This window comes from Zootoca vivipara, chromosome 2 (assembly GCF_965207765.1).
Source record: "Zootoca vivipara chromosome 2, rZooViv2.hap1.1, whole genome shotgun sequence".
NCBI classification, from domain to species: domain Eukaryota; kingdom Metazoa; phylum Chordata; class Lepidosauria; order Squamata; family Lacertidae; genus Zootoca; species Zootoca vivipara.
In genome coordinates, this window is record NC_142584.1 from 41364985 (window position 1) to 41387098 (window position 22114).

A 22114-nucleotide genomic window follows, 5' to 3' on the forward strand; every position below is an offset into this window, starting at 1 on the left:
TATCCTCCTAACCCCACTACCAATGTCTGTGTATAAAATTAAAAAGATGAGATAACACTTCTTGCATATGATCAAGTATAGTACTTTAGTCCACAAATGCACATACCACTAATATATTTGATAGTCTTCAAGGTGTCACATAATTACTGCTTTTGCTGCAGCAGAGTAACATGATTACCTCTGAAAGGTACTACCCAGCCATAGGCTATACCAGGGGTCATCAAACTTTTTCAGCAGGGGGCCGGTCCACTGTCCCTCAGATGTTGTGGGGGCCGGACTATATTTTGGAAAAAAAATATGAACAAATTCCTATGCCCCACAAATAAACCAGAGATGCATTTTAAATAAATGGACACATTCTACTCATGTAAAAACATGCTGATTCCCGGACCATCCGTGGGCTGCATTGAGAAGGCAATTGGGCCGCATCTGGCCCCTGGGCCTTAGTTTGGGGACCCCTGGGCTATACAGGCAACTCCGCATTTGCACAGGGGTTGCATTCTTGGCACTCGTCAGAGAAGTGTGCATAAGCCCACCCTGTCCCCACTCCACCCTCCACTGGGTCCAAAACAACCCATCTGCCGGCGGTCACTTTTCAATTGACCACACGCAAAATGGTCACTACCTGTATAATTAAAAATACCTTTATCATAAAAAAGAAATAGAAAGGAAACAAGACAAAGCTAGTGAATCAATATCCACAACAGAATTTTATTTTAAAAAGCTAGTAGTAAGAATGATTATCAGTGCTCTAAGCCAGGTTGTGGAGGTCAAAAGCAATAAAGGAGTCTGATCTAGTGTAGAACAAGGAAGCAAACTGCCACCACTTTATAACAGGCATGTAACCAGATACCAGTGAAATATTTAAGCCTTCCAAGATGCTTCAGGCTTTAAACAGTAAATAGTCTCATATATGACCACCCCAAGCCCCTTTCAGACACTACCTCAAACTGAATGCAGCAAGTGGTGACATCTTCCAACCCTTTCCCCAATCTCCACCTATTCAGGTCTGAAATAGTGTTTGACATGCATATGGTCATATGTATGAAAGTTTCTGCCACATGATTAGGTTTCCTAATCACAATGAAGAGCCTACACACATACAGATGTACACACCCCTTCTAGATCATCTGCTGAATAAAGGTCTGAACAGGACTCAAGTCGGCTGAGATTCCAGCAAGTGTACTTAACTAATTAAACAAGAATGTTGGGTTGTACCCAACAGAATCATTGTATTAGCAGAATGACTTTTGCTCATGGAACTTCTACCCCCTTTCCTGCCTCTACCTCCCTCCCAAAATCTGCTTTGGGATTTCCCCAAAACATCCAAAGCAGATTTGGGGGTTGCAGACAGGATTCAATCCAGTATTTCCTCCACTTCCCATGCCCTACACAACCGTCAGTGTTCTGATTGGTAGAAAGCAGAGACCTTTTCCTAAGAGAGGGCATTTACATATAAAACATTTTGCCTAAAGGGTGTTCAATAACATAACAAACACCTTTTAGGCCTCTCCCAGATGAGAATATAAAACCTTGGCTGGTTTTCCTTCAGCTTAAAAATCTTCTGCAAGTATGTTTAGCATTGAGCAGAAGTTGGGTATTCCATATCTGTTCTCTGACACAAAGTGCCTGTTCCATGAAAAGGAAATGGCACAAACAGAGTAAGATTCAAACATAAGCCCAAATGCACCCTCAACACAAAAATTGGGGGCTATAAATTATCCTAGAAAAGGTCTTGTTTGTATTCTCATTTCTTGACATTGCAACTGCTAGGAAAGTACCCGAGGCCCTTCTATGAAGTTGTCATCCCCAGTTACTCTCAGTGAAAGAACTCACATCACTGCAGAAACTATCTGAGTTTCAGCTTTAGAACATTACTTCGTGGAAAGTATAAGGAGTCTAAATGGAGAATAAAAAAGAGAAACATTGGCTTCCATGCACACAGCAAACAACTGCTAGACAAACAGCCTTTCTCAAAGAACTCTGGCCACAAAACCCAGGACTGGAACAGAGGGGCTAGTCAAAGGCTAGAATCATGATATCTGGAAATTCCAGAGCACGTTTGTTGTAATTTTAGCCAATTTTTCTCCTAATATTGGGTGTAAGTGCAGACCAAGTTTCTACCTTCTTAGCTAGCAGATAGGCACAACATAATCCGCAGTGCTAAATTGGAGCATGCATAGCAGAAGGCAAGGAATGAGCAATTGGAATTCAGAATAAAACCACATAACACACTGTATTGTACAGTGAAATGGAGAGGAAAAAACAGAAGCAGAAATGCACTCACAGAATTGTCAAATACTAAGCATACCAAGGAACTCAGCACTGGTCACCTTTCATCAAAGATAACAAAGTGTTCTGGAATTACTGTTGACTGCAATGCGGATTTTGAAATTGTGACCACATTTAAGTTCATCTTAAACAGAAACAGATAACGCATTTGGCAAAATGGATCCACTTAGCTTATCCCATTGTGGAAACTTGAGGAGTATTGGAAGTGTTAAGCAAAGGTTTAATGCTAAAGATTTTGTGGGCATGGTATGTTGCCTGGTGATTCAGGGAAAGACATGTCAGACCAATTCCACTATTTTGGGGATTACAAATTAAGAAATCCTGCAACTAAGTCAAAGTACGTAGTTCTCAGAAGAAAGAAGATAACAATAAATGAACCAATGAAGGAGGCTCTAAATTCCCAGATATAAAAGCATGGCAAGTCATCTGCTGCCACGGCAGCATTCAGTCTGTGGGGCAGAGCTACTCTCCTTTGACGTTTTAAATAATTATGTACATCAGAGAAAGTCCAAGCTGGAGATGAAAGTTATTTCACCAAAGGTCGGGTTTTATCATCATCACTGCACTGGTGGGCTTTGTATTTTTTCACTTCAGCCATATATTTGGCCCACGCATCACCTTTACTTGTCAAAACCTACAAACAAAACAGGAGAGGCAAAAATGAAATGTTACATATCTCAAATTATTTTATTCAGAAACATTCCATATACAGAAAACATTAACTCTCAAGAAACAATGGCATAAATGGCCTCGGTCCAGTATACCTGAAGGAGCGTCTCCACCCCCATCGTTCTGCCCGGACACTGAGGTCCAGTACCGAGGGCCTTCTGGTGGTCCCCTCGTTGCGAGAAGCCAAGTTGCAGGGAACCAGGCAGAGGGCCTTCTCAGTGGTGGCGCCCGCCCTGTGGAACGCCCTCCCATCAGATGTCAAAGAGAAAAACAGCTACCAGATTTTTGGAAGACATCTGAAGGCAGCCCTGTTTAGGGAGGCTTTTAATATTTAATAGATTATTTTATTTCATTTTTCTGTCGGAAGCCGCCCAGAGTGGCTGGGGAAACCCAGCTAGATGGGCGGGGTATAAATAATTTATTATTATTAACCCAACCATCTAACTAGGAGTCAGTGGGTTGTACTGTACTAGGGAGCCCCAGGTTCAAATTGTTGCTCAGCTATAAACCTCACAGTATGACACTGGGGTAGTCAACATATCTTTAGTCTAACCTACCACATAATACTGTGAAGACAAAAGGAGGACAACCCCAGGTACTTGATCTGCCATTATCTCATTGGAATTAAAAGCACTGGGTCATAGTCAGTGCTGGTGTAACAGACATTCCCATCTTTTCCTTTCCAGCCCTCACAAGGACCCTCTGCAGCAGCTTTTGAAGGTGCATGGGAGAAGGATGGGAGTCCTATTATGCAAGAGGAACTCTGTACATGCAGCTTTTGAAACAGCCCTATTTTACAGAAATGAAATGGACAGGGAAGCTTCTTAACACATAACTAGGAAATATCAGTTCTTCAGTTCACTTGACAAGCACCTTTCCTACTAAGGAAGAACACAAGCTTCCATCTTCATTGCTGTTATCACACCTGAAGCAGGAACAAGAAATAAAGTACTCTTCTGTTGCTCCTGGAGACCCATATAGCAGTTTTTCATTGAAGGGCTACCACTGCCATTATTGCAGAGTTCATATTCTTTCTGTGTGCTGTCTCTTTCTTTCTCGCTCCCCTCACATACACAAATTAAAGCAACCTGCCCCTGAGATTCTAGCAGAGGTCAAAAATCATTGTTCAGCTCTCCTACAAATTTTCTCACACTCCAAAGATGGCCATTTCCCTAAAGATGGAAGGTCAACATCAATGCCAAACTTAGATGGCATGAGGGAGAAGAATATTACCTTCAACTTCCATTCCTGCTGAAATAGAAGCAAAAGCATTGTCAAGCTGATATATATGAGGTTCATGCTAACTTACCTCATCCTCTGTCTTTTGTTTCTTGGCTACCACTCCTGTCTTCAGGGCTAGCTTGCTGCCCCCTCTCCGCTTGCCCACCTGGGTGAAGGGACAGAAGACTGCAACCGTTATACGAGCCTGGGAGCTGCAAGGGGAATGTTGCCCACTATATAACGGTATAGGGAGTCCTTCAATTAGATCATCTTAGCTCGCCATCACACCTGTCAGTCAGTACAGAGCTGCCGAGCGTTACCTACACCGTTGTGCTAGGAGGGTAAAAGGGCACCTTAGCAGTGTTCACCAATACATCTGTACAGATTAGCCCAAACATTAAAAGACACATTATATAAGAAAATGAAGTTTTCTGAATGCTTTCCAGGCTCAATGTCCATTAGAAAATAGGATCAACACTGAACTTCCACTCACATTCCCCTAAAACATCACAACACATATGAAACTGTTTAATTTCCTAATAACTACAAGGACAATCAAGTTGGCAGAGTCAGTCTTATTCCTGTCTAGGGAGGGGCTGTGTGTGCTACTGTCCTATAAATCTGTATAATCTCCATAAAACAAAAAATGGATTTTGAAGAGCAGCTCGAGGGTTAAGATATAAAATTTCAGCTTTCATTTTGAAAAAACAAGCTTGAAAACAGATGGGGTCCTTCTGCTAAAAACTAAGAAACAAGAGCAGGGTTTCAATGTCCACTATCAGCACCCTGCTCAAATCATGAAATTCCTGCAGTACATGCCCCCCTATGCTCTTCCTATTCATAGCACCAGTAATGTCTTATGCCCAAACATATGCTCCATCTCCAAGAATCCTCTATCTAGAGACTCCAGGTTTCATAAGACTGAAAGGGGGGGGGAGAATGCTCATTTTGCTACTCTTAGGCTGCAGTTCCATACACAATAACCTGGTATTAATTCCCACTGAACTCAACAGCTTATTTTTTAGTAAACACAGAGCATTATTATTTTTTAAAAAATACTTTTACTAAAAAGCAGCTTATTTTTTTGTAAACACAGAGCATGTTATTCCATTCTGAGTAGCCTCCCCTTTTCTATAACAGGCTATGTTATTAATGCTAAACCAATAGAGAATACAGTCACATTTGCATTCTTCTCTATCCAGCTGCGAACCAAACAATAGCAGCTTATTTCAGAAATATCACACCAATACGGATGTTGAACGGATTTCATTCTGTTGTAAGAATGATACTATCTGTGCAGAAAAACTTCCATATGCTAGACAAAAAACCCATTTACTTGCAACAGCTGTTTAAAGCAGGGAAAACTCCTGGTTTGCTTTAAGAAAAAAAGGCCTAGTTTATCTTAATACACCTCAGTTCCTTTGTTTTCATAGCCTGTATCTATCAGGCGGTTCTCCAAAACACAGTTAAATCAAAGCATTATGTTGTGGTATTTTACTTGCAGTTTACAGGGTGGCCGGCCTTCTATATCTACTACTTCCAATTTGAATCTATATTCCACACATCAGGATTGACACTTTTAGTTTCTCAGAAGGGGGCAGAAAAGAGAATGTTTCTCCAATTATTTATTTCGCACCCTGCACTTTTACCTGTCCCAAGTTAGGATTCAGTCGGTTTTTTTTTTAAATCACCATAATTTTGTTGGGAGTATTTTGTCTGTGGCTACTGAATGGCTTTGATTTTTAGAAATGCACAGCAGCAGGTAGTTCTGTCATGGGGAGGATTATTAAGAACCCCAAAAGGCAAGCTTGGAACTTGAAGTTTACCCACTTGGAAATAAGGCATACTGAAATTAATGAGTCTTTGAGCAAATATGTTTATGGTCAGAGAATAAAAGGGATTTTGATGTTTACTTTATAGACTGAGACCAGGACTAGTTAAGTAAAAATAGTCTCACAACATTTATTGGGGACAGCACTTACAGAAGTATTCCAGAACTGCTTACTTTCAAGTCCACAATCAATATGAACAAACCCACTAAAACATTAACTTGCACAGCAATGACAGATGTCGTCTATGCAACCACTGTCAACAGACATTGTAAAAAATTGCTTGCTGCATACAACTATGCTATATATTAACGGGGCAAGGGGGATCAGCACTAAATATTCATAACCACCGGGCTTAAATTTATAACGTGAATTAAAGTGAGCTTTGAAAACAGCTTTCCTCTGTCGAGAGCTCGGAGGAGGAGAATTTAACAGTGCTCCTGGTAACATTATTCCGCTACCGTAACAGAAATACTGGGGGGAGGGGAAGAGAGGACATTTTACAGAGGTGAGGAGGTGCTTCACCCGTTGAACCTCTGCCTGCCAAGCACCTATTAAGGGCACACGCGACCATGTCAGAAAAGGAGATGAAAACTGGCAGGCAGAAGGCGCCAGCGCCTCGGTCCTTTGGGGCCTGGGGAGGGCGGAGGCAGAAAGCGAAGAGGAGTAAGCCAAGGGAAAAGGAAAGAGGGGGTGTCAGGGCCCGGATCCCTTACGAAGCTGAGGGCGCTCCCGCTCCGCTTCTTTTCCGGCGGCTCCTGTTCCCCGGGCGGCTCCGGCCGAGACTCGGTCTCTCTCTGTTTTTCGGTCCCTGCTTTCCCCGCTCCCGGTCCGCTCCTCCCTCCCGCGGCGGCGGCCTCTTCCATGCGCCGCTTGAAGAGCTCTAGGAAGGAGCCGTCGTTGGCGAACACATTCACTCCGCCCGGCCCGGCCGCCTGGGAGCCTGGGCCCCTGCCTTGCGCCGCCGCCATCTTGCGCCGCCCTCCCTTGCCTTGAGCGTACGCGCCCTAGAGCACGGTGGGGAGCGATGACGACGCCGGCGCCGCAAAGCCCGACGGGAGAAGCGACGTTGCTAGGGTGCCCACGCACGTCAAAAAAAAAAAAGAAGAAGAAGTATCGCTGACCGACCGGGCGCGTGCGCCCTGCGGGGTACTGACAGGCCTTCTGAGCCAATCAAAAAAGGCAACGGGCCGCAGCAGGGGGAAAATCTATGATGGAGTGAGCATTTTACCAATCAGAAACAGCGAGAGGCGGGCGTTTGGGGTAGGTGGGAGCTACTTCAGAAGGCTGTTCAGGAGCCAATCAAGAAAGGAAGCTGCCGGCCAATAGGCTGAGATAAGAAAAGTGTGGGCAAGACCATATCAGCCGACTACGAAGGGGTGCGATTACTGTGTTACTCAACCTTTTTGTGACGCACCGATTTGAGCACCTTGTGTGATTGAAGGCTCTGAAGAGCAGGCCGAGGTCGGGAAGAGTACTTGCGCGCCTTGCTTCCCGTTAATGAGCGAAGGCGCTGAGCTGGGACAGCCAATCTGAATCTCCCTATAAGATGGTGTAGCTCTGCATCTTGTCACGTGATTTTGGTTTCAAGATGGCGGCGGCGGCGGTGGCATCTGGGTTGGCGACTGAGGCGGATGAGTTCGAGGACGCCCCTGACGTGGAGCCGCTGGAGCCGACACTGAGCAACATCATCGAGCAGCGGAGCCTGAAATGGATTTTCGTCGGAGGGAAGGGTGGCGTTGGCAAGACCACCTGCAGGTGAGTTGGTGGGGGAGATGTCGTTGGGAAGGATGGCAGACATCGCTGCCTCCGCCTTTCTCTCTGCTGTGCCTTTTCAGGTGCTGTGTGACAGGCAGAAATCCAGCAAGCGCAGCTTTCATACCGCTGAACCTCTGCAGGCAAAAGCTCTACCTGTTGAACGTCCGCATCTCATTAAGCTATGGAGAATAGTGTCTTGCCGTATTAGGCAAGCGAATTGTATGCACGTTCATGCCACTGTATGTAAATATCATGGGATTTGGGGCACCCTGTTTCAGATGCGAGACTGGATGAAACTGAGTAGAAGCATAGGGGTTGGATACCTTCCTTTTTCAGATTCATATTTTGACAGTGGTCAAGGCTAAGTATTTGAAGTGGTCAAGTATTTGAAGTGGTCAAGGCTAAGTATTTGAAGCTGCTTTTATGTGTGGTTGTCCTTCATTACTGAAAGCTTCATTTAGAGCAGAATGCATTTTCAGACAAGTTCTGAAGAATGTAATTGTTCTGGTACTTGGACTGAACCCTCACTGCCTTCCAGGCACCCCTTTATCTTGTAAACACCCAAATGGCTTGGATTAACTTAATTTGTAGTTTGCTTACTTCCTTGTGCAGCTCTGCCAACAATATCTTCTTGATTATACCGTAGTAGCCTTGCTGTTGTCGAATAACCTTGTAGTGGTAGGTTTCCCATTGTGTGATGCCTTTTCTCCTGGAGATTTTTTAAATTGTAGATCAGAACTTAGAACACAAGTATTAGAGGCTATTAAATTTTGGCTGGTGTGTGTGTTGGCTTTTGATGTCTAGGGTTAAACCTTTTAAAGTCTGGACTTTCATTATATATTCTAGATTTACTTTGTGGTAGATTATAGACTCATTAATATATTATTTGGCCTGGGGTTTTTTTTTGGGGGGGGGGTAACCTGTCTTGAAAGAGAGGGGTATCACAAGTTAAATAGCTGAAGCTGTCATTCTGTGCACACTTACTCAGGAGTGAGCTGTTTTCTAAACTAATGTGCATATGATTCGGCTGCTTCTGAGTACGGTAGCTGCTTGTCTGTGACAAGTAAGCACCTCCATAGAGGAGCAAAGTTGGAATAATCTCTTAGGGTGGACGAATCCAAACAGACCCATCAAGACTGTGATAGCTGAAGAGCTTATGTTCTATGTATTTCCTTTTGTGATGTTAATAACTGCACATTGCTTTACTTCCTGAATCTAGCTGCAGCCTAGCTGTACAGCTGTCCAAAGTGCGGGAGAGTGTCCTCATCATCTCCACCGATCCTGCTCATAACATATCAGATGCTTTCGACCAGAAATTTTCAAAAGTCCCCACCAAAGTAAAGGGCTATGATAACCTTTTTGCCATGGTGAGTGTTCCTCTGAAGGGATTGGGTAGTATTGAGCAAAAAAATATGGCTCTTACTACATATAAGAAAAGATCAGGTAGGGGGTGAAAACATTCTTTTTTCTGATCTTGCTCTTTCACACTGAATAGATTATGATATGTAGCAATAGGGGAAGTAAACCAACAGAAGTTTTCCTCCAAAATGTCTGTCTTGGACTGTGAGGAGATGATGGTGTATTTTGTTTAACTGCTTTCTTTTTGTTGTGTTTTAAGAGATGTGACTAATGTAGCGGTTTGTAACCTTGAAAATTTATCTGTAACTTAGACTTGCATTCTATAAAATTATGAATGAAATAAATTCCATCAGCAGCAATATACATAAACAGCTAGTGTTTCATGGGCAAGTACTGTATCAAACTTACAGCAGCCTTTAGTAGAAACAGTTGAAACAATATTTTCTATCAAATAACCTGTGATCAGCATAACACGTTGACCATACAAATAAATGCTTCCAAAGCAAGACCCTTTGCATATGACACTTTGTATCTGTAAATCGCAGGTTAGCACTAAGTCTCTGTAGGTAGTTGTAACGTCCACAGGAATTCACACTGGGCTATGAGAACACCCTAATTATTTGTTTCTTTTCAAACCAACATTTATCATAATCTTCAGGGAAGACAGATGTCAGGGAAATCTCCCCCACTTTTTTTAAAGGATTTTAGATGCAATTACTATATTGCATCACTTGGCCAACAATTTTTCTTTTCAATTTCCCTGTCTCAAACTCAACAACATGGTTGTCAACTAACACCAGTATTTCATTGACTGTTCCTTTAAAAAAAGTTTTTATTTAAATCAAATCAAGTATATAATTCCATAATATACAGAAATAAAGACATAATGAAAAAACAGTAGTTAAATTAAACTTCAGTGTAAATACACAGATAGCAACAACAACAATTTGAGTCATTTCATTCACAATTGGTGGAGAAAACAATTGAGTAGGATTCACCTAAGAAACCCCATCAACAGAAGCTTTGCAGAAAGGCTTCTGTTTGTGCAACAGGGCTTTCCTTCTTCCCGTTGCAACTGGCTGGGGGAAGGGGTCAAACAAACTCCCCTAAGCAGTACACCGGGGAAGAGGAGGGGGATTGTTCATTCTGGCATGCTGATGTGCTTGCACAGAGAGAAAATTTGTAATAATGTATTGAATGCCACCCATTATTATTGGTGTTGGAGGGCCGTAACAGTTTTAATAAAGATTTGCTTTCTTTAGCATCTGTTTCTGCTACTGTGCTTTTTTTTCAGAGTAATCACACTTCCCATATGGGCATCATCTCCTCTGTTTTGATAAAGGCAAACCCACATTGTCCAATGTTGACAACACATAGTGCTGATTGTGTGCCTTTTACTGGATTTACATTTTCAAACATCTTGTTGAGGTTATTTTCTTTTTCCCCAACGACAAGCATAAAAATAGCCCCAAATTACAAAGAAATCAGTTATTCGTGGTGTTACCTTTAACTGTGAGTCGACATGATGAACGTTAGTTTGAAAGCCTCTTTGACTGGACATTGAAAGAATTGTTCTACAAATCTGGGGCTTTAGCTCTGTTTTAAACATCATGTTTCTTTTTGAATGGCTGAATGACTTTGCTTTTGCTTCATGAAAAGTGATGTTGAGCCTTCTATTTATTTCTCAGGAGATTGATCCCAGCCTAGGTGTGGCTGAACTTCCAGATGAGTTCTTTGAGGAGGATAACATGCTGAGTATGGGCAAGAAGATGATGCAAGAGGCTATGAGTGCCTTTCCTGGCATTGATGAGGCCATGAGCTACGCGGAAGTTATGCGGTAAGAACTGTGGCCTGGATCATCAAGCCTTCCAACCTTTTCTAGCCTGTGGGAGGCTTATTTATTTATTATTTCATAAAATTTATAATTTATATAAAGTTTGTTTTTTAACCCAAATTTATAAAATTAAAATTTGGGTTAAAAAACAAACAAACTTCAAAGCGGTTTTTGGGTTGAGAAGCAGAAGACCAGACTTCAAAGTTATTTTACTGTGTTCACCATTATGAAGTTTGGGTTAGCCGGAGGTTTCCCAATCCTAAGGGTTTAGCTATTAGGATAGTCCAGCATAGTAACTGAGTATACTTTTACAAGGCCAGAGTTATTATATTATTTGTGGTTTATATCCAACTAAGTAGGCTTCCTGTAATAATAATAATAGTATGTATGTATGTAATTATTTATTTGCTGCCCATCTGACTTGGGTTACCCCAGCCACTTTGGGCAGCTTCCAACAAATATAAAAGCACAATAAAACATTAAATACTTTCCTGTACAGGGCCAGTGTTAGAAACCGAGTTACGAAAGTTAGGAGCTTAATAGCACCTTAAACCTAGGTTATGGGCTCAACAACAGAATGTGTGATACTTTCGGGTATAGGGTGGTATAGAAATAAAATAAAATAAGTAATAACAATAATGCACTTTTTAAATAACAGAAATACAAAGCTGAAAATGAATGAAATTATGTTCATTTTTCACATGATCTAGTCCTTCCCCTGCCCATCCCTCTAATATTCTTAAGAGGGTTTCTTCTCCAGTCTTCAAAGAGTAGCTGGAAGTGGGGAGGCAGAAAAAGGTCCTCCTTTCCTTCTACTCTGTAATTTTAATCTGAAATCTTAGGCGCAGTATTGTGCCCAGAGCTCAGAAACTGCTCACCCTAATGAAATTCCCTGTCGCAAAAATGTGCCTAGAACAATGGGAGTTTTGAACACTGTATGGGGCTGACTTCAGTTGTTGTTTAAGTAGGCTCACCTAAGTTAGCCATGACCATTAATTTCAATGACTAATCTTGAGTATGGCTAATTTTGGATTCAATCTTTTGTGATTTATGGATCATTTATTGCACTGGACAAATTTGTGTACCACAGTTCCATAACATCCATTGTAGCACAACATGGATTCCACTTACACAGTTTTCGTCCACAGAGCAAAGAAAGCACTAGCATTAAGTGAACCTTAGAGTGTATATGTATGCTGGGGAAGGTCAGTATAAAGAAAGAGGTGACTATTTATAACTGCTCCAGCTGATGGTTCTTTCTCTGGCCTGCACAGGTTGGTGAAAGGGATGAATTTCTCCGTGGTAGTGTTTGACACAGCACCCACTGGGCACACACTACGGTTGCTCAATTTCCCCACCATCGTGGAGCGGGGGCTAGGCCGTTTGATGCAGATAAAGAACCAGATCAGTCCCTTCATATCACAGGTAAAATGGGAAAGGAGCCAGAAAAACGAGGCGTTCCTGGAAAAAAGACCATGCCAGACACCTTTTTTGAAATTTCCACCATGTGGCGCTTTGCAAGCTTTTGCATGGACCCCAGTATTATTCTTGCAACACTCAGGAGCAATTTGAAATAATCGGTTTGATTTGTTGGGTTGCTTGCAGGGCACAGTAGCACTTATTGCTCTTGGAGTATTGGGCTTTGTCACTCTGAGTTGAGCTGATAAGCAGGTTTCGCTTATCCCCTCCTCTGTTGCTTACAGGACATGTAGGGGTGACTTGTTGTCTGTTAATAGAAATCTCTCATTGCAACTCCCTCACTGTTGTTCACTAGATGTGCAACATGCTTGGCCTGGGAGACATGAATGCTGACCAGCTGGCCTCCAAGCTGGAGGAGACCCTCCCTGTCATCCGCTCAGTCAGTGAGCAGTTCAAGGATCCGGCAAGTATTCTGCAAAGATGAGGGTGTGTGTGTGTGAGAGAGGGTGATTCTTCACCCTTGGCAAAGGTGAATTTGGAATGTAGAACAAGATGAAACATGCTTATATTTTTGACCGCTTCATTAGATTTAACATTAATTAATTCATTTAGCTATATTTATATACTTGTTTTCTTATAATTTTGCACAACTTTTAAAATTGCCTTCTCAAATGTAATATTCATTTTCAGTCCATTCAGTGGTTGCAGTCTTCCAGATGCTATTAGTTCATTAGAATGATCAGGCTAAATATGACTTCTCTCATAGCATAATATTCTATCAAGTAATGAAAAAGAACACTGAAATGTAGCTGGTTAATGTTTGGAAGTAGCCAGAGATCAATTTCTGCTTAGTTCATTCCATGAAACAGCAACAAGGTCAGGTCAAAATGAATGTTGTTTAAATCTAGACAGGGGCCATGTTTGCATGTAATGATAAGCCAGACTTTCTTCCCTTCTGTGCACATGATAAACAGATTGAAGACTTGGCTTCCTTCTTACATCTGAACCAGGAATTATGGTTTGTTGCTCTCTAATAAGCCATGATCAGCAGGTCAGCAACAAACCATGTTCCATGATAGGGTGGCTTTAGTTTTTCTCACACAGACTGGGCATGTTTATGTTCCAGTCATGACAAGAAGGTAAGTAACAAACAAACAAACAAAAACAGAGTTCACCCATTACTACAGAATCGCATCCTTTGTATTTATAGAATCATAGAATTGTAGAGCTGGAAGGGATCCTGAGAGTCTTCCAGTCTAACCTCCTGCAATGCAGGAATTTCTGCTAAAGCATCCATGACAGATGGCTGTCCAACCTCTTGTTTTAAAATCTCCAATGAAGGAGAGTCTACCACCTTCCAATGGAAAGTTCTTCCTGATGTTTAGTCAGAATCTCCTTTCTTGTAACTTGAATCCATTGCTCCTTCTTACATGGGACAGGCCTTTACATATTTGAAGATGTAAATGATATTATGATATATGATAGTATGTCTCCACTGCTAAATTAATCTAGGGGCCTCTGTGTTGCCACCCACAACTATTCTGTGGGAGAGTGTACTCCTTTGGCGATGTCTGGCTTTTTGGACTCTCGGCCCTCTTTAATGTACAGAGCATGACCACTTCCAGTATACCCTTTCCTGTGCTTCTTATAGAATTTGAATTCTAAGACAACCACATCTCACTGGTTGTCTCCATTCAACCAGGTTTCTATTATGCCAACAACACATATGCTCTCTTCCTTCAAGGAGCTTATAATACAATTTTGACAGTAGGGGGAGTCAAGCAAATGTAGTAAACTTAAGTTTTATTTGTAGAGCAGGGTTATCGCCTGGTAATCCTTATTTATTGTCACTGTCTATTTGGTGTGTAGTTTGTTTGCCTCCAAAGTTCAGATGTCACAATAACCTAGGTTCTGGCTTATTTTGCAGCAGGAGCAGGGAAGATGTGGAGCAATAAATATGCATGCTGCATATTTTGATTAAATCATAGTTTGTTCTAATATAATGTTCAAACCAGGCCAGGGCATCCAGATACTATTCCTGGTCTTTCCAACAGTAGCAGCAATCGATTTGAAAATAGATTTTTCCAGTTAGAATAAAGTTGGTATGTGCCGAGAAGAATGAGACCCGAAATGAGGATTTTCTGACCCAACTTGGATTGGGGCTGGATCAGGAAGACCTTCTGAGGGGGGAGGAGCATGTCACATACACAATCCTCCATAGCACTGACAACTCTACATTTTGCAAGTGTTTTCCATTCATGGCAGCTCCTCTGCTAATGTACATTTACACTGACAGGAAACAGCTGGTACTGGGTGGAGTGATTTTTGGAATTGGTGGGGGTGAGGAGTTCAACTTTGGTACCGTCGTACCTCGGAAGTTGAACGCCTTGTGAGATGAAAGTTTTGGCTCCTGAACTCCGCAAACCCAGAAGTAATTGTTCCAGTTTGTGAACGTTCTTTGGAACCCAAACATCCATCATGGCTTCCGATTGGCTGCAGGAGCTTCCTGCAGCCAATCGGAAGCCGCACCTTGATTCCCGAACATTTTGGAAGTCAAATGGACTTCCGGAACGGATTCCGTTCGACTTCCAAGGTACGACTGTATTAGCATATTAGTTTATTCTTTATTAAGCCCGCAGTCTGCTTCATTCCGATCCCATGAGACCAACTAATATGTCTCAGCCAGTCAGTCACCCAGGTGGTTTTTTGGGGGGGGGCAGGGTATGTGCTTTGTTTTCTGGCTTTGGGTTGCTGAGTATTGGCTGTAGTTTCAGAGGGAAACCTAAAGAGATAGAAACATAAATCTTAAACAGTTGTTCAACTTGTGAATCTCAGCTAGTGGAAGCTATTGCATACTATTACTACACTGGTTCTTGTGCATTCTTATGTGACCAATGTGCTCCACGGCTGCTATCACAGCTGATATGATAAAGGAGCAGGAATGAAGGGATTGCATGCCTCCTGGCTTTCTTTTTGCCCCAAAGGCATAGAAGAACATTGGGTTTCTCTTGCAAAATGTTGCAAATCTGTAAAAGTGTTGTAAACCGCTCTAGTTATACCCCTGTGAACATTACACTTTCTTATAGACTCTTGCTCAGAGTAATTTTTTAAAAAATTAAACTTTATAACATTTAATAAAGGAAGGGAAGTAAAAAAATGGGACAAAATGAGAAGCGGGGATGGCGGGGTCCATCAGCTCACATTTTTTCTAGCTTAGAGGAATAATAATAATAAAGGTTTGTCTCCCAATTGTTAGCTGAACAAGCTTTCACCATCGGCCATATAGGCAGGTAGGGAGTTGTCGACAACAGATGAGTTGTTTGATGCAGGAATGTTGCATAGGATCTTCATGTTTTGACTTAATGGTAGAATAGGCCAGCAGGCATCTCTAGTAATAGAAGTGTTCCTTAACTTTTAAAAACATTATTTGCAAATCCAGGTGTGGCTATAATTGTCAGGACTTTTGCCTGCCACCCACCCTGTTCCTAATTGCCTGGAATGTATCTTGTAAAGATGGGCAAGGGTTTTGAAGGAAACGGGATGTGACATGACTTTAGGGAGCTATATTTGTAGGGCACTGAGGTGGGCATGTCAGCCCTGTCCTTTGTATTGTTTGTATGTTTGAGTAGTTAAAGGATGGGTGTTCTGCATTTAATTGTCCATTTTGCTATTAATTATGCAAGTGTGGGTGTTTCTTAGGCAAAGTATTGTGAGCAAGTATAGCAGCAGTCAGTGGGCAGAGACAAATAATTTAACTGTGCAACTAGCCACTTTGCTAGTCACCTAAAGTGAGCAATTGCCTTAAATGGCCAGGTGAATTTCCAGTCCTCTACTAGAGACTGGGGGCAGGATTCAGCTAATAAGTCCCACAAGCGGAAGCCCTAACAAATACTTTCCCTAACTCAACAGCCCCCCCCCCCCGGTGCAGCCCCAGAATTGCACATGGGGTGGAGAGAGAGGGGATTGTTCTGTCTGGCAGGCTAAAATGCTTGAGCTGGCAAAAAAAAGGCTGCGTTTTATTCCTCCCTGTGTGCTATGGCTTGCTCCTGCCTTTAAGCTCAAACTCTTAAAGCTGGAAGAAGAGGCAGCCTCATAAACATTTTCTGGTCACTCTTCATTCCTTTCTGTCCTTCTAGCAGGTGGAGGAACTGAAAGAATACGGGGGCTAGCAGCCTCTTTGGGTGCTTTCCCCCTTTCTCTCAGCTAAGAAACAAGGCAGGGTGCATAAGTGCTGTGCCTCCTTTTTCTGTGCCTATTCTAGATAAGCAAGGAAGTAACCAGCTGCCCAAGTGCCTTACAGTAGATTCTGCAGCTGTTCTTCTCGACCATGCTGGTGAAAGGATAGTTGCAAATTCTGTAGACGTGATCTGTGTGCCTTCTGAACTTAACTGGAAAAGATGGGATTGCAATGGCTGATCCCCTGTACCCAGAGATAGACGTGACACTTGGTGTGGACTATGTGAACTGGTGTTCAGGTGGCAGCTAACCTGAGGGCAGGTGGCCATATTGCTTCCTGAGGGGCAACAGCTTTTGTTTTGCCCTCTGGCCTTATTCCTCTAAAATAATCATGGTGGTGGAGGGAATGTAGAAGCTGAGAATTTAAGGTGGAAACAGGGACCGTGGGGGAGATAGCAGCACACAGATGACTCCCAGGGATGGGAGTCCACCTCCTACAATTTTATTAGCATTTTTGAACTAATGGCACTTTATCCCCTCCCCAGGAACAAACAACATTCATCTGTGTTTGTATTGCCGAGTTCCTGTCCCTGTATGAAACGGAGCGGCTCATCCAGGAGTTGGCCAAGTGCAAGATCGACACCCACAATATCATAGTCAATCAGTTGGTCTTCCCTGACCCAGAGAAGCCCTGCAAGATGTGTGAGGCCCGGCACAAAATCCAGTCCAAATACCTTGACCAGGTATGGCTAGAGACTGTTCAGATTTTTCAGTGTCCACTTTGGGGAAGTGGCAGCAGTCAGGCACCAATCTAAGTCTATGGAACTGCTTTATATTGATTTAGCCCACTGGTCCACCTTGTCTGGTCCTAATATTGTCTACTTGGACTGTTATGGTCTCTGGGAGGGGTCTTTTCTCATGACCTGCTACCTAATCCTTGTAATTGGAGGTGCTGGAGATTGAACCTGAGATATACGGCATATATGAAGCATATGCTCTGCCACTGAGCTATGGTCCTGCCCCATGTACTCTGTTGCATACCTAACTTTATAACCCCCAGCCCTTTGGTCAATATTATTTTAAACTTCTGAATGGTTGAAGTTTGCTATTCTACTTTTACCTTCAGCTTCAGAATTCTTGTCTCCCAGCATTCCCTCACCATTGTCACAGCAAGTGTTTAGCTTTTCTAGAGGGGTGCAAATATTCAGGTGAACAGTAGCCACTGGCAGTTTAAGAAATGGGTCCGGCAACTGGCTTGCTGAAGAAGGCAGGAAGCGGGTCTCCTCCATATGTGCTGCTCTTTGTGGGATCTGGCCTTCAGGTGGAAATGTGGAATTTTTCTGTTCTATAACTTTTATCTCTGTGCAGTCCAACCTCACTATTATTATTCTTTGAAAATGAAAGGGAATGTTTTAATAGTAGTTTTGAGTAGTTTTTGTCCAGGTAAAATATGCAGACCTTCCCAAATGCTTCCATAGACAGGCTTCACTTTTCTCTGCCATTTTGTTGCTTCTGCTTCTTCTGTGTTCCATTTTGCTTTTTCTACATTCTCTTTTTCTTTCCCCTTGAATGATCTTTGCAGCCTTTGTATCCATCCACCCCTTTCTAATCATGGTACCCTTTTTCTGTGACTTCCACCCTTGCCTTCTTATCCTTTTCCCTTCTTTCATTACTCAGCCTGAAAAGTTGTGGAGATGTTTTACACATTTTTCTCAGACCAAAACCTCCATTTCCCCCTCCAGTTGTCCTATTGCCTCTTCAGTACTCTGTACTGTTTTTCTTTCTGCCAACTGTGCCTTTTCCATGTATCCTTCCTTTCTTCACTCAATAAACCCAGGGATGGTTAATCTGTACTAGGTGTTCTAAGGACCCAGCTGTAAGGCTGTTCAAAATTAGTTTAAGATTGCCAGTAGACTGCAAGAGGATTACTTTTCATAGTGCTGTTGAGAAGAGGGTCCTCCAAAGTCAACAGAGTACACTTTCCAACCAAGCAGGGAACTGCTGCTGAGATTCTTCCATCATGGTTCCCAATAAGAAGTTTGTAATTGCTAGGTGCTCCTTTTGATTTGTCTTTCTTTTCCTCCTCCAGATGGAAGACCTCTATGAAGACTTTCACATTGTAAAGCTGCCACTCTTGCCCCATGAAGTGCGAGGGGCTGATAAAGTCAACACCTTTTCAAGTCTGCTACTGGAGCCCTACAAGCCACCCAGTGCAAAATGAAACCCCTATGGACTGACTCCCACTGATTTCCCCTCTGTACCATTCCATGCTTTCCCACCCCTTATCTGCTGGAACTCCTCCCCTTCCAGCAGCCTCTCTTCTATAGAAATTGTGTGGTTGAGAGGCTTGTGGTGGGGTTGGAAGAGGCAGAATTTGGTGTTCCCACTTGTTTCTGCCCTAATCCTGTTACTTAACATCTTGGAACATCCCAAAAGTGATCTACACCTTACATCCCTTCTCCTCACTTAATCAGCTAGCTAATTTAAACTTGGGTCACTTTTTGTTTCTCTTCCACTCTTGACTTCTCCCTGAATCATGTCTCCTGGGGCTGATGCCATTCTGGCTGAAGTCCTAAGTCAGGTGCTGTGATGACACAGAGACTGTCGTTTTTGCAACAACCAAGGCCATCCATGCTAATGGGAAGTATGTAAATAAACTGTAAGGGAAATTAGTTTGCTGTTTTTTGTCTTTCAGGCTACCACTTTAATTTATGCTGGGGAATTTTCAGCAGGGGACAGTTTCAAGTTCTGCAAGGGAAACTCAGAAGCATCTTGAAAATCTGCTGCTTAAAGTTGTGAAATGGGTCCAGAATGAAGATACTGTCTCACAAACAGGGAATGGAATAGAGATGTGGCGGCTGAAAAATTTGCCCCTCTATGCTTTCTGAGCATATACATTCTAGTCCCCTGGAGTGTCAGTACCATCATGGCATATATGGTCCAAAGTGTGTGTATGTGTGTGTGTATAGAGCAGTCTATGGCAGAGACAAAATTCTCTCAAAGGAAGGACTGTGACTCAGTAGTAGAGCATCACTTTTGCATGGGGAAAGTACTGGATTCATTCCCCAGTATCCCCAGGTTAGGTTGGAAGATCTCTCTGAAATCCTAGAGAGCACTTTCAGTCAGTGTAGACATTCCTGAGCTAGATGGGCCAATAGTCTGACTCCGTATAAGGCAGCTTCCTGTGTTCCCAACTGCTACTCATTGAACTGTTGTTGGGTTTTCTTTTTTCAAAAGTACAGTCGTACCTTGGAAGTTGAACAGAATCCGTTCCGGAAGTCTGTTCGACTTCCAAAATGTTCGACTTCCAAAACGTTCGGAAACCAAAGCTCGGCTTTTGATTGGCTGCAGGAGCTTCTTGCAGCCAGTTGGAAGCCCCATTGGATGTTCGGCTTCCAAAAATAGTTTGCAAACCGGAACGCTCACTTCCAGGTTTGCGGCGACCAGGAGCCAAAATGTTCAAGAACTAAACTGTTTGAAAACCAAGGTACGACTGTATCCCATTGTATGGTCAAATGGGTAGGAGCAAGCTTGACAGCCTGTTCTCATTATTGAGGAAACTGGAAAAGAAACTTGACTTTAAAATGCAATGGACCATTTAATGGGAGTATTATATGAGCTAGCAAAGCATGGGCATGATCCACCATAACTACTTTGGTGCTTGGGGTGGCAGGCTCCCATTGCACCCTGGAAGCTTAGGCCTTCCTTAGCATGGCTGGAGTAAATTGATTACCAGATAAGTAAAAGCTTTTCAACTCTGCATCTCAACATTCTTGGAATCTTAAAAAATCACAACACATAGAGTGTTCCTTGAGGTAGCTGAATTCTTTGGTACTCTGAGCCTTTCGTGGGAAATAGCGTATGTGGGTACATTGACTGTGCTGCACTGACTTTGTATTTTGTGTGGTTTTCAAGATGCCAGGGAATTAGGAACCTGGTGCAGGTGTTTAAGGATACCTTGTTTTAATTTATGTAAAAGCATTTCTAAACCAATTAAATATTTAAAAAAATCTCTAAGCAGTATACAAAAATCCAACATTAAAAGTGTGTAAACCAGTATTATAAAAAAGGATACCTATTTTAATCTAGGCCTATGATTCCTTTTCTGGCTCCCTTTTTTTTTTTTAATCGGGGTATGACAGTGAAATTGGAGGGTCTAGAGAGAGTCCCAGTTTTCCCACAGAACCTCAGTATCAGCATTGCGTTCTCTCTGCCTTTATTTCTTTGCCTGTGGGAGGGATAAGCACAGAAGCACTTTTCATTGACAGTGTCTCAGCTTTGTAATTGTAGGAGTTGTGGAACAAATGCTTGTTGCATAGCTAATACTGTACAGTACATGAAGAAATAGCTTGTAGAATGAGAGTTACGGTTATTGAATAAACCCATAGTCTATCTCGATGGCAGGATCTGCCTAACCAGCCCAGTCAGAGCAACCTTGCACTTCAGATTGTGCCACAGGGCTTCCTTTGCTCCCCCCACATGACCCCCGCAGTTGGCTGTTGGGAGGAGAGTTGGCATAACCCACAGAACGTTTTGGTCTGTGACCGTTTAATAAAATTTGAAAACCCACAGAACAGCACATGGGGGCAGGGGAATAGAGGGGACTGTTCCATCTTGCAAACTGCAATGCTTGTGCAGACAGAACAGCTGGAAGAGCATGTCAAAAACACTGCCGAAATCCTTGCAGGTCAGTCCTACTGTAAACCAATTGTAGGAATGAATTCGCAGTTCTGCACAGTACTTGAGGGCTGCATCACATGCTATCTGGAGAGATGAACAGTTTGTACGAAGGGGGTGGTGGTCCTAGAAGCATGTAATTTACTGAGTACAGCACTTTGGTGAGTGGAAACAACTTTAATCTTCTAGGAAGTAAAAGTTTGAAAAGTAGGGTTGTACCATAGCTCAGAGGTAGATTGCATGATTAGCTGGCTTGCATAAGGTTCCTAGTTCAATTCCTGGCATGCCCATTTAGAAGGATCAGGCAGCTGGTGATGGGAAAGACCTCTTGCCTAAAGAGTAGACCCTGGAGCGTCACTGCCAGTCAGAGTGGGCAATATTTGGCTAAGTGAGCAAAGAGTCTGATCTGGTTCAAGGCAGCTTCCTTGGTGGAATATGTTGGCTATAATGTAAATTGCATATTAGCACAGGTGTGTCTAGTTTACTGTTCTACCAAGACACAGTTTACATGTTTTCTTCAATGTATATACTGTACTAAGAACTAATGTGAAGTTGTGTCTCCAAGAAGGTATATGGACCCTTCCACAACTGCACATTCTTAAAACAGTAGGATGTTAAAGTGAGCAGGCAGATGACATACATAAACTCTCAGGTTTCCATGCCTTGAAAGGTAGCTGGCCAGAGTTTGGCAGAAGAGCTGGACTGTTAAGAGTCCTGCTTATGTTTGATATTTCATGGCTATATTTTTCCTGAATTTAAGACAGAATAGGTGGGTGGGGAACCTACAATGTCACCCAATGCTGTCATGATTTGTTGCTTGTTGTTTAGTCGTTTAGTCGTGTCCGACTCTTCATGACCCCATGGACCAGAACACGCCAGG

At 42.6% G+C, this 22114-nt stretch overlaps 2 protein-coding genes across 2 annotated transcripts; one reads left to right on the forward strand and one right to left on the reverse strand.

Annotated features, from left to right (window-relative positions):
* Positions 1 to 691: 691 nt before the first annotated feature.
* On the reverse strand, positions 692 to 7005 carry TRIR (telomerase RNA component interacting RNase). Its single transcript, XM_035104911.3, has 3 exons — positions 6728 to 7005; positions 4271 to 4348; positions 692 to 2926 (listed from the first exon to the last, which is right to left on the reverse strand). Exons 1-3 carry the CDS (start codon positions 6980 to 6982, stop codon positions 2819 to 2821), a joined length of 441 nt encoding a protein of 146 aa, XP_034960802.1. The 5' UTR covers positions 6983 to 7005; the 3' UTR covers positions 692 to 2818.
* Positions 7006 to 7583: 578 nt separating this feature from the next.
* On the forward strand, positions 7584 to 19229 carry GET3 (guided entry of tail-anchored proteins factor 3, ATPase). The gene is made up of 7 exons (XM_035104914.3): positions 7584 to 7769; positions 8989 to 9136; positions 10817 to 10965; positions 12237 to 12387; positions 12737 to 12844; positions 17103 to 17300; positions 18647 to 19229. The coding sequence occupies exons 1-7, from the start codon at positions 7603 to 7605 to the stop codon at positions 18776 to 18778; spliced, it is 1053 nt and encodes a 350-aa protein (XP_034960805.1). The 5' UTR covers positions 7584 to 7602; the 3' UTR covers positions 18779 to 19229.
* The last annotated feature ends 2885 nt before the right edge of the window (positions 19230 to 22114 follow it).

Excerpts from the sequence above, each read along its gene's own strand:
- GET3 (XM_035104914.3), top strand. The coding sequence starts at position 7,603 with ATGGCGGCGGCGGCGGTGGCATCTGGGTTGGCGACTGAGGCGGATGAG. Across the intron at positions 12,388-12,736 it reads TCAGTCCCTTCATATCACAG|ATGTGCAACATGCTTGGCCT; the intron begins GTAAAATGGGAA and ends GTTGTTCACTAG. Across the intron at positions 17,301-18,646 it reads AGTCCAAATACCTTGACCAG|ATGGAAGACCTCTATGAAGA; the intron begins GTATGGCTAGAG and ends TTCCTCCTCCAG.
- TRIR (XM_035104911.3), bottom strand. The coding sequence starts at position 6,982 with ATGGCGGCGGCGCAAGGCAGGGGCCCAGGCTCCCAGGCGGCCGGGCCG. Across the intron at positions 4,349-6,727 it reads GCGGGAGCGCCCTCAGCTTC|GTGGGCAAGCGGAGAGGGGG; the intron begins GTAAGGGATCCG and ends CCCTTCACCCAG. Across the intron at positions 2,927-4,270 it reads AACAAAAGACAGAGGATGAG|GTTTTGACAAGTAAAGGTGA; the intron begins GTAAGTTAGCAT and ends TTTTGTTTGTAG.